The 12,216-nt window shown below is 40.1% G+C and overlaps 1 protein-coding gene across 1 annotated transcript; it reads left to right on the forward strand.

The window, feature by feature from the left end:
* The first annotated feature begins 3,869 nt into the window (after positions 1 to 3,869).
* pax10 (paired box 10) lies at positions 3,870 to 11,726 on the forward strand. Its single transcript, XM_023826047.2, has 7 exons — positions 3,870 to 4,075; positions 4,570 to 4,740; positions 5,129 to 5,211; positions 5,515 to 5,671; positions 6,371 to 6,441; positions 7,823 to 7,955; positions 8,068 to 11,726. The coding sequence occupies exons 1-7, from the start codon at positions 3,970 to 3,972 to the stop codon at positions 8,163 to 8,165; spliced, it is 819 nt and encodes a 272-aa protein (XP_023681815.1). The 5' UTR covers positions 3,870 to 3,969; the 3' UTR covers positions 8,166 to 11,726.
* The last annotated feature ends 490 nt before the right edge of the window (positions 11,727 to 12,216 follow it).

The following is a 12,216-nucleotide window of genomic DNA, read 5'->3' on the forward strand; positions in this document are numbered from 1 at the left end:
TGTATTACACAAATCACAGACATGGTGCGCCGTGTAAATACCGTGGGGATTTTTTTACTCGTCGAATTGTGTTAGATATCAGAAATGTAACTTAAGAAGAATCGATATAGAACGACGTGATGCCAAAGACAAAAAAAAAAAAACAGGGTCACGTGTATGGGCGTAAGCCAATCATTTTACCGAAACACTATCCTATTATCACTTTTAATTAAACTACTGTATTTATTTTACAGATTAGTTTTGCTACTCTTTTTTTACTGATTACGTTTATCGTGGGAAGTATGGTATCGCTCAGTTCTAGCTAGATGACTTTGATGATGAGATACTAGACTTAAATATACAAGGAAAATCTTCAGTACGCTTGCTTTAATATATAGTCATTTTCTTATGAAATGCTGCATCCATCAGTTACTTATTACAACGTTCATTATTTTTTCTGAAAAAAATATGTAGACAGTTCAGCATTGCTCCATTACTTTTGCTATTTCAGTTTAAGTAACATCTTAAAAACCGATTTTGTGTTATTACTTTAAGTCATATATATCCTGTTTCCAAGTTCTGTTTTTGCCATTCAGCGCTCCAGCGCTGGCGTATGTTTCCATCGAAACAGCCTTATTTCGCAAATTTAAAAACTACAACTTAAGGCAATTCGTGTTGCATCGGCACCTCCTGAACCGCCAGCCCTCTCATCCTGCCGGGCTCCCCTTTCATCCCCTATGTCCCTCTCCACCTTCTTGTCTGTGCGTGTGTGCTCCATAGTCTACCCCCCCCAACACTCCTCCACCAGCACCCACCCCCCCTTGCCTCAGGCACTGCATCCAGCTGCACGGAGCAATTGAAGGTGACAGGGGCAGGGAGTGAGAGAGGGAGGCATGGCGGGAGGACGCGTCACAGTGTCACCTGGGGCTACACAACAGTGGAGAGAGCAAGGGAGAGAAAGAGGGAGAGGAGAGAAGAGACAAAGGTTGGGGGCTAAGCAAGCGCCTTGCTAATTTGAAACAAGAGGAAGGAGGAAGAAACTTGAGAGAGGCACACAGACTGGAGATTGTCAGAGACTATATTTACCATAGCGATATATATATTTCCATTTATATTGTCTATATGTGCTGTCACTGCTATTCTTCATACATTGGCCACCCTTTAAGCAAATTCATTTTGCCCCCTCACTCCCCCCCCCCCACCCCCCAGTACTGTTTTTTGTTTTTATTTTACAGACTTGATGAAAATGTGTCCCGGCATTGTTGCTATGGTGACCGCTCAACTTCTCTCTCCCCCCCCCCCCCCCCCAGTTCATCCCCCCTTCCAGCGGTAAAAAAGAGAGGATGACAGGAATAAACTAACAAGAGACCAAAAAAATTGTGCCCCAAAGCTACACAAATCTTTGTAAGTGCACACGTATGCACACTAAGGGGCACACTCAGACACAAACACACCCTCGTATACACACACACGCTCACGTATGCAGAAAGGTACACTGCACTGTAAATATGTGAAATGCAAGACCTCAAGGAACCAAAGAAAAACTTATATAAATATGGAAGCTGCTAATAATGCTTGCACAAAAATATTCTGTATAGGACACAGGAAATTGCATGCGTATGGATATACCCAGATAATCTTGGATATTGTTCTCATCTTTCCTTTATTTTTCTCACTTGTATTCTCTCTTTCCTCTCTGTTGTTTGTCACTTTAGCCCCTTCTCTCAGGCAATCCTCTGAAGAAAGTGACAGAGAGAGAGAGGGACAGGGAGAAAGAGAGAGAGAGGGAGCGTAGCATTTTGTCAACCGGAAATAAAACAAGTTGGCACCCTCCTACCCCTGCCTTATTCTCACGTTTCCTTGTCCCCCATCTCCCTTTATCTGCACAGAGATATTTTTATACCGTTGTCCCTCTTATTGCTGTGTTTTGCTATTCATGTCTTCTTACCAACCTCATTTTCCCTGCATCTGATTATTTGGGAATAGATAATCGGCGTTATCACGCTGCCCTTGCTCTGACAGAAGGGTCAAAATAATTATGTGTTGTGTACAGTATACATGTATGTCACATCGCCATAACGTTCCGCACAGTACGCAGCAATGCGCATAAAGTATTAATGGTGGAGCTCAGATATGCAGTATACTATGTGGTCATTGACTGTAAATATTACCATGATTATACAATTATACACCCCTGATTAAACCCAAGTTTCACCTTTCTAGCTTGGTTTTGGTTCTCATTCTTACAGCATTACCTACATGTATAGCCACCTAAATCAATGAAAAATGTCCCCACATCTGACCAAAACTGAAAATGCTGGTTCAAACAGATGCTTCTGTCGTTTAAGTGACTCTCTGGCTCTCCCCATTCGCTAAAGTTCAATTTTCTCAGAAATGTGCAATACAAATAAGGTGAGTAAAAATGCAACCCTTAGGCATTAATTTATGCGTGTACTGCATACAGCAATTCTGGGTAATTCTCATTAGTTATGTGCTCTTTTTAAAATGGTCTCCGAGCAAAGAGAAGCTGAGGAAGTAGAAGGACAGTGAGATTATGGAGGGTACACTTTCAGTGGAAAGTGTGGCAAGTTAAGAAAATGTGGACCAAAGCTTGGCACTTCTTCTTTGCCTTGCAAATTTACTAAAAACTAGTCAGCATAGGAGTGATCTGTAGCTCTGCTGTATTTTGTCCATTTACAAATCTACTCTCCCTCTCTTTTAATGAAATGATCTTTTGTCACTTTTCAAGATGAATTTGCCACATTTCTCTTCCACTAACGAACATCTAATCTACGTGTAACTGCTCCCTGGCTTGGTTCACCTCCCCCTTTCTTTGGCATTAAGTTCAAACTTGACACTGACATTGACTCGCTGTGTCACTCCTCTCTTCCACTTTATCTCTCCTTTGCCCTCTCTGTCTCTCCCTCTCTTTTCTCCTCTCTCTCTCTCTCTCTCTCTCTCTCTCTCACTCTCTCTCTCTTTCCATCGCTCCGAGGACAGGAATGCCCGCAGACGTGTTTCTTTCTCTCTCCCTCCCTCCCTTTCTCCCTCTCTTTCGCCCTGTCTAACTCTCTCCATCTCTCCTCTCTCCCTGCATCTCTTCTCTCTTTGCACACGTATAGTCCATTGGCAACAAAGCAAGGGGAGAGACGGACAGGCATAGGCGGAACAGGAATAGAGCACTAAGAGAGAGCAAAAAGAACTGGGTTGTGCTTGTCTTGCATTTATTCAAATCCATCAGTTGGTGAGTTGCTGTTTAATGTTAATTTTGCATATTAGAAGCAGTCAAGAATTAGGACAGTTGGAGAAAAGATGAAACTGAGACAAGGAATGTGTGAGGCAAGAAGGGACTTTAAGAGTTATCAGTAAAGACGGTGGCATGGTGAAGAATTGCACTGAACAAGTAGTGGATGGTACAGAGATGTTAGAATGTTAGAGGTACCAAAAACAAGCATAAACAGGACAGAACTTGACCTTTGGCAGAAGTGCTAGAATTTGCATGTTTGTGTGTGATACTGTTTAATTCTGATATTTACTTTTTGAAATGATGTTTTTATATATAGTTTTGGTTTTGTGCAAAGCAGTATTTAGTAACATAAGTAAGTAATTCTGAATGAATGCATCTGAACTTTCTGTGTTTGTAGCAGCCTGATTGCCAGTTTGACCCTAATCACTGCCAATAATGTCCAGTTAGTTATATTGACAGTGCATTGAAGGACACACACTGCTGTATGTGTTCATTATGAATGTGGTGAAATTCCCAAATAGCTGGCAAGCGTGCCGAAACCGGCTGTCACTTATCGAGTCCAGTGCCAGCTTACTCTAGTAGAAAATGCCATTACCACAATAGTAAGCCGCATTTTATTTTTCTCATTCTCCACAGGTCTGTTGGTCTCCACTTGGGGCGGGGAGAACAGGGGTTAGGGGTCAAAGGTAACAGGTCAAGGCAAGGTGCTGATTTTTTTTCTTTCAGGCTGGGGGTTAAATATAATGTATGAAAAATTAACCATGTTAAATCTACAAAGTGGGTCAACCTGGACTGGACCGAACAACTGGTACCACGAATCGAATGCGGTGCCTTCGCAGCATAACACAGGTGAGCTTCCTCAGCAGAAAACAAAAGTAGCGAGTCTATGTGGAGACACAGGCGTGCTTGTGTGCATGTTATAGTTTACGTTGCCCGCTTGGACGTAGATCACTGCATTGGTGACTGGCGTGAGAAGCACCTGGTTCCACTTGGCTGAGCTGGATAGTTCTGTCAGTAGTTCTGTCAACACCGACATGGATATCTGTGCAAATATGAGCAAGAGTTTTATCAGCCCCGACTCAGAGCTCTTAAGCTTTTCTTATTCTGGCCAAAATTGCAGAATGCTAAAGAAAAGTCAGGTCTCTGTGCTCCATAAAAATTACTGTTCAATCTGTGATTTTGGTTGTTTTTTGTTTTTAATAAGTACTCATACTGTAACTATTTCACTGCATATTAAATCGTCTAATTTTTTGCTGTAAGTTTCTGCCTCTTGGTGAAAGTCTGCTTGATTGACCTGTCCAGTTCAAAGGCGGTCATCTTCTTTGTCTTTCCTCATTTTGCAGCCGTGCCAGAAGGTTGTGACGTGGAAGTGGATGGAGGAATGGGGGTAGGTGGAGGAGTGCGGGGAGAAAGGGACGACAGAGAGGAGTCTCAACTTCGACTGCAGCTCAAGAGGAAGTTACAGAGAAATAGGACCAGTTTTACTCAGGAACAGATAGAAGCTCTGGAGAAAGGTCCGTTATATATTTTTTATTTATTGAGTTTTTTTTAGGCAATGTCATATTTTCCAAAGTAGCTGTTCAATGCCTGCTCTGCTGACTTGTCACAGGAGCTCCCTGTGGTATCATTTGGAGCTCTACAAAATTATTGCTGTCTAATGTTATGCTATATTGTTATGCTGCTTTTTAAATGGCATCCGCCCCTTCACCATCCTAAAGATTAATGTCAAAATGACCAACTTCTTCTGCTCTATCAGATCTGCCCAGTGGTTGAATTGGGTTTTGCTTAGATAGTCCTGGGAGACTAACTTGACTTGGGATTAGATCTTTCTTTGTGCATTGACAACAACTTCATGCATCATGTAAGCTGGTCTGGTCACCACCAAATGCTTCTTGCCCTCAGAATTCGAGCGGACGCATTACCCTGACGTTTTTGCACGTGAAAGATTGGCGGCCAAGATCGATCTTCCAGAAGCACGGATCCAGGTACAGGATTACCTTCTTGATAAGCTTTTCGTCCGATAACCGTATTGAAAACGCCATGGCTATTTATCCATCAAGCATACCTGTTAGGGTAGTTACACAGTCCATTCGGGGATATGGGACATTTTGGGTTCATTTTCTTTCTTTCCCCACTACCAAGATACTTTTCTAGCTGCATAACTTGTTTTATAACCTAATTGTGATATGGGGTGTAGCACAATACTTTCCCAATTTAATATGCAAATCCTGAGCCATATGACCATCAGCTGACCATTACAGCTGCCCCTCTTGCTTATTGGTGGACAGGTGTGGTTCTCCAACCGACGGGCTAAGTGGAGGCGGGAGGAGAAGCTACGCAACCAGAGGCGGGCGGGTAGCGGCACGTCCTGCTCCCGACCCCACGGCACGCTTGGCGCGTCCTTCGGCTCAGCAGTCTACCACCACCAGCACAGTGCTAACTCAGGTCCGCATTGTCCCGGCTCCTGCCCTGAGCTGCCCTCTCACGGCCCAGCTCAGGCGCCTTATGAGGCCCTTGTGTCATCAGGATATCAAAATAATTATTCTCTATTTTGTAAGACGTGAAAGCTAATGGTACCTCTTATGCTGTAATACAGACTACTTAGATTTCCTCTCAGCTAATTGCCATGGCCCCATACAACAAAATTGAGTATGAATTGTTGATGATGATCAGTTTATGTATGATGCACATTTTTATGCATTATAAATAGTGCCATGTGCTCTGAATGCTACAGAATTTGTATATTAATTAGCCACATGTCTTTAATGTTATGTCAAATTATTAACTAAAATAATGGCTGCTTTACAATGTGCACCATGCCCTAGCTGTGGTGAACAAGATGCTCCAAAAAACTGTTTAAATATTTAAATTTGCTATATTTAAATTTGAGACGGCATTTCCAGGCATGCTGTCAGATTATTGTACTGCACTGTTTACCCTATGGGTCTTGCTGTCTTCAAGTGAATTGTGCAAATTGCATTAATTTCATATCGCACTGCCAGTGTGTATGAGCTGTAGCGTACCCTGCATGTAATGTCGGTGCCCTTCATTTATGAATTTTGGCAGCATTAGTTATAAATATGCCACTATCTTCACTGCGACTGTGCACTGAATTTGCACTTTGCGTTCCTGTCCGTTCCTCAGGCTCCATGGTGAACCGTAACGACTCGTCCCTCTCAAACTACAGCGCACTCTCAGTCTTCTCCGGGGTCCAGGTGATTTCTGCTTTTATTGCCTTTCTGTCCTGCAAGTCTTTCCGACATGTTGTGATTCAACTGGAAATTGCAAAGACCTTGCAGCCATGTGATTCCAATGTGATTTTAGGAGCTGATTACATCTCTAGTATTGGATAGGAATAAAATTAAAATCTCAATAATAATAATAATTATTATAATTATTTTTATTATTATAAACATTTTTATGCCGTTGCTCGAAGCATTTTCAATAAAAATAATAAAAATTGAAATATAAATTATACAATTCATGTATAAAAATATAAAATGAAATTTTAATACAATTAAACAATAAAACACATCAAAACGAAATAAATAGAGAAATTAAACAAGGAATATAAAAAGGCTAACTGATTTTTTTAAAGGGATTTAAAAGAGGAAGCTGATTTAGTCTCTGAATTTGAGTGCAGAGCATCTTCACCATTGTGGCACCCAGGTACATTAACTACAGAGACGCATTTCCTACTCGTATTTAGTATTTTAGATCCTAAGAGTTGCTTTGTTGGTAGATATAACAGCAAGTCTTATTGATCACATTGTGAATTGAGCTGGTTATTATGGCTGACCATTGAATGAGCACAGCTGAAAAACCTGTCAGAAAGGTGGAAATTTCCACTGTCATCAGTGACAAGCATGGTTCCATGATCGACCCATGGCCTTATAGATATGCGGAATAACATGTTTGACGGAGAGATCACAACCTGCAACTGAGGTGTCTGTTTGTGCACATTGACCAGAGTGGAAGAATTAATATAGAGTTAGAAATGAGCACTCTGGATTAAATCTGATAAAAGATTTATAATATAAGACAAATAAAACAGAAAACAGTTAACAGGAGTTCCAGGTGTGTTTGCCAAGGTGAGTGAGCTAATTTACAAAGTGAGCAACATCATTGACACTCAAACTAGCTTTGATGAGCTTTTATTGTGAAGTGTTTTTCAAACAAGGGGTATATTTATATGGTGTCAGGGTGACTTTGTGGGTGGCCTCACATCTCTAGGGTTGGGGCTATGGATTCCTGTTCTGCTCTGTGCAGGGGGAGTTTGCCTGATCTTTCAGTGGCGCTCCGAATGATTCCTCTGCATACTCTGGGTTCCTCCCACAGTCTAAAGACATGCGGCTAGGTTAATTGGCATCTCTAAATTGTGTGTTATGTGCCCGGTGAGGCACTGGAATCGCATCCTGGGTAATGGCATAGATGACTAATGGCTGGAAGATTTGTTTATAGCTACTATTATTATTATTAGAGGCAGAGACCTAACTTTTAAATTTCATTAATCTTATCTCCTTACTGTCCTTCTCTCACAATATCCTCACCACGTCTTTTTTTTCTCTCTCTTCACCTTGTCTGTCTCTTCTTCAGTCGGTGCCCCCTCAATCCGCCCCCTCTTACCCCTGTATGCTCCCTTCATCCCCCTCTGCCCCTCGGAACTTTGACTCACCCCCTTATCCCTCTCCTCACCTGCCTCCGCCTCCCTCAGCCAACTCCAGCACAGGTGAGCGTGCCTGTTTATTTGATGTTTGAGTCGTGCTGCTGGATCTGCTCTGTTCAATGACTGTGCAGCTAAGTAGCTCACTTACACGTTGCCCGTGTTTCATTCCCCATAGGTCTAATTTCTCCGGGAGTCTCAGTACCGGTCCAGGTTCCTGGGAATGAACAGAACTTGGGTCAGAATATGGGTCAGTACTGGACCAGGCTGCAGTAGGATAGTGGGACAGTGGTACACAGGGAGGGAGATGCAGGAGGTGATACACAGTGAGAGTAAAGAGAAGCACAGACATGCTCACTCTGTGGAGGAATTCAGCTGCAAGGGAGACAAAACACACAATGGGAGCAAAACTTAAGCTGCGGCAGGGGAACCTCATAGCTGTGTTCTGGGAACGATGGTCCCACAGCAACACAAACCAATAGCCTGCTCTGGTTAATTCGGTGTTCATACAACAATCACAGCTCTGCATAAAACTAGTCCTCTTCACGGAAAAAGTTATAGAAAATAGATAATCCACCACCAGTCCTCTGTGAGGTTGACAGATCAAGTTTTGCTTTACTATTTAACCTACAGAAACGAAAGTAACTCTTTTAAAAAAAAATATCCCCCAGTAAATTTGTGGCCATATATGAGCAATATATTTCATTCCAAATGTAAAAAAAAATTGAACAAGCTCATCTTTAATGCAATGTCCACGTTATTTAATGCATACTCCATATTTTTAACACACATGGAGTACTTCCATGAACTCGCCTCATGGTTACTAACTAATTGTTGAATTCCAGCTGAACTTTTAATAAATCATTTCTGGGTATGAATATATAGAATTGCTTCATGCATGCATTTATGTACAAATACTGGAATAGAAGCACAGTTACACATGCCAGGTGGCCAGCCAAATGGTTTTAAATCAAACTGATTTGAATGTTTCAGCAAAATCAAGTATTCCTCTAAAATGACTGCAAAACTGGAATTAATTTCATGATTAATCAGTGAATTTATATGGCCGTGTCGTGTAGCTGATCCAATGTATTCTGAAAAATACTTTTCTTCTTAACGACAAGCGAGAAACAATCCCTTTTTCGTCTATGCAAAAATAGTAAAACTCCTCCTTTTAAAAGCCGGCTTTCTATTGATCACTGCATGAAAATACTGTAGTTTTGCTTGGGCTCCTGTGCTTATGCCACTAGAAGCTGTAAACCTTGACCTTGGCTTTTTAATCGTATCACTCATGGTTATTGGTTCATTGTATATGGATTTGCTACATGGTCAAAAGGCCTATACTTCCTGCTACTTTAAATATAAATTTTTAATTTGTCACGTTGTGGCTGTTAAAAAACTGAATAAATTAAATTCTAAAGCTCTATTCACATGGAATGAAAATGGAATTGGGGTGGTATCAATGCTTTATTTGGGTCTATATGAAAAGACTAGCTAAAGTTTTTTCTTTAAGGCATTTGTCGCTCTATTTGTCATGGGTTGGCACGTTCATTGATACAGATACTGAATGTCTTTGGGATGCAAATGGTAACAGGCTTAGGAAGTACACAACAGCAAATTATTATAAAAGATAAGAAAGACAAATTAAATTGTAAAATATGGCAAGACTTACAAGAGCCAACTCCTCTACAACTGGGATCTGTCAACATTTGAGTCAACTGAGGCTTGATATTGGAAGAGTTGGGAACCAAATGGTTTGGAGTGAAGTACTCCTCACTCTGCACTGTTTAAATTTTGTGAAAGGAGAAAAACAGGGTTGTCACGAGCGCGACCTGTAAAAAGAGCATCAGCGGTGCTCGGGACGTGCTTCAGAATCGGTGTGTTTCTGCACCGGCTTAATGTTACGGCTGAGTGACAGAGTGGCATTTATGATGGGCACGTGATTAGGGTGCTCCCCTCAGACCTCCTTCATCTGACACTCCTTCTTTTGTAGGGGGCTCAAACTACCATTTTTGCATGACAGTAACTACAGATGAACATCAGTACATTGACTTGGCTCACAGTCATCTCTGTTCTCTTTTGAGGAGTTTCTTGTTGATATGTGCAAACAGGCAGATGATGGATGATCTTTCTATATTGTTTCTATATTGTTCATGGTAACTCAGTACATTTCTTTGTGTATAATTGAGATCCCATGGTCATATTAGCAAATAAAATAGTTCTACTGACTGACATTTTGAAAGAAAATAATTTTTTGCTGTTGACTGCTTCAGTTTATTTTATTAATATATTAAAACTAAATACCACTGTCGACCCCAAAATAGTAAATGCTGAAACAGACAGATGCAAAACATTTTTTAAATTATTCATAAAGAAGAAAATATGTTCAAATTCTTGCTAAATCTGTTGATGCTAAGTAGCCAAATGCAAGAGAAGATAGACCTAACAAAATATGATTAATGAAATTTAAAATACAATCAGTCAATAACAATGAGCCAGAATAAAAAAGCCAATGACAACCAAATACTGACACCAGCCAGTAAAAAAGAGACTCTCAGGTTTGCAAGAACTCAAAAATGAATAGAGTTCCATTCACCCAAAAATATTTTATAACAGAAAAATGACAATCATTAGTATTGGTTGAAATACTTGAGGGAGTCACTTAAGTGTGTAAAGCTGCCAATGATGACAATCAAGCATGGATCTTTAACAGCGAATGACAATCAAAAACTGAATAATTTGAATCAAGGATGTTCCTTTATTAACAAAGTTCAGTCACCCAGAGGTGAACTTTACACTGGATAAATATGTTTTGCTGCAGCTGCTTAATTTCTATACATAATGTTTCCAGTCATATCATATATTATATGATTACATAAAAAAATAATTTTCTCTCACTGAGATTAAACTTTGCCACAAATAATATGTTATATTTTCAATCTATTCCTTAGCGGTTTCAGTATAGTTCTTGCCAGTTAGCTTTACAATGGTGTGAAAAATGAAATCGACATGAAACATGAAAACAAAGAGTTTTTGTTCATTTCTTCTGACTGGAATCATTAATATTATGAATATTATGTTGGACCATCTCTGGCCTTTCTCAGCATCTCTGTTCTGTTTGGCATTTTCTCCATGCATTTTAGGCAGATTCCCTGAATTTTTGGATACAGAAGGTCCAACAACATTCTTTGTTTAAATGAGAACGACCTTGTTTGATGGCTTTCTGGGAGCAATATGTTGTCTCACAATTGTCTATCATTTTTCAACTGAGTTCATACCTGGTCCATTCCCAGGCCAGGGTAACAAGCGGATATTCTTAGCTCCCAGGGATTGTTTCGCAGTCAGTGTGGCACGGTGCTTCATCTTGCTGGAAGATGTCACTGCTTGGAAGTGGCTTTGAAAATACTATGATAGTATTTCTGGCAGCATCTTCTCCAGAGCATTGATGTATAAGCCATGTATATAGCTTTCATGTGGATTTTTTTGGGGGGTAGGGGTGGGGACTTTTGGGTCAATTCTGCAATCCAATATGTGTGTAATATATATATATGTAAAAAATCTCTCAATGTGTCCTCCCTGCCCATCACTGAATCTACACCTGTGTGGTATTTCATTTGGTTCGTCTGGCCAATATTTATGTTTATGCAATAAGAATCAGTAACGTCGTCACTGAAAGGAATTGCAAAACTACTATTATTAGCAATAAGCTCATGTCATTGCTGTGTGATTCTGATATTTTTTACACCACTGTACTTTTTCCCTGTTGACTGAAATTTGATTATTTTATTCTTATTTGTTACTGCTGCTTCATGTTAAGTGTGTCAGACTGTGACATGATCTAAGTTAATCTTTGTTTTTTGTGTTTTTATTGTTAAACTTTTTGCAAAACAGTTATGAAATAAAAGTCTAACTCTGTGGAAATGTATTCGACCAGAAGTTTCTCTATCATTTAAAATTTAAATTGTACAAAATAGCAGAAATTATCAAAGTAATTGACAGTACAATGCTTCAGATAAGGAATGGTATTAAATAGTAAAATGTCAGTAATGATGAAAGGGGATGACAAGCAAAGGACTAATATAAACTTAACTACATTACTTTTCATAACAGTGCAGATTAAGAGGAGAGAGACTTTTTCTAAGTCAATCTCCAGTTGTATTTCCTGCTTACGTGACTGTAAGGCTTTCCTGTTTTTGTATCTCTACTGAAAATACTGTAAAAACAAACATGCAATTGCAATGACAGTAGGCTCACATTCTTCCCGAAAGACAAGTACAGAGATACATGAGATTTCATTCCTGTGGATGGATTGGTTTTTGACTGACTG

The sequence above is a fragment of the Paramormyrops kingsleyae genome, chromosome 5 (assembly GCF_048594095.1).
Source record: "Paramormyrops kingsleyae isolate MSU_618 chromosome 5, PKINGS_0.4, whole genome shotgun sequence".
In the NCBI taxonomy this organism is placed as follows: domain Eukaryota; kingdom Metazoa; phylum Chordata; class Actinopteri; order Osteoglossiformes; family Mormyridae; genus Paramormyrops; species Paramormyrops kingsleyae.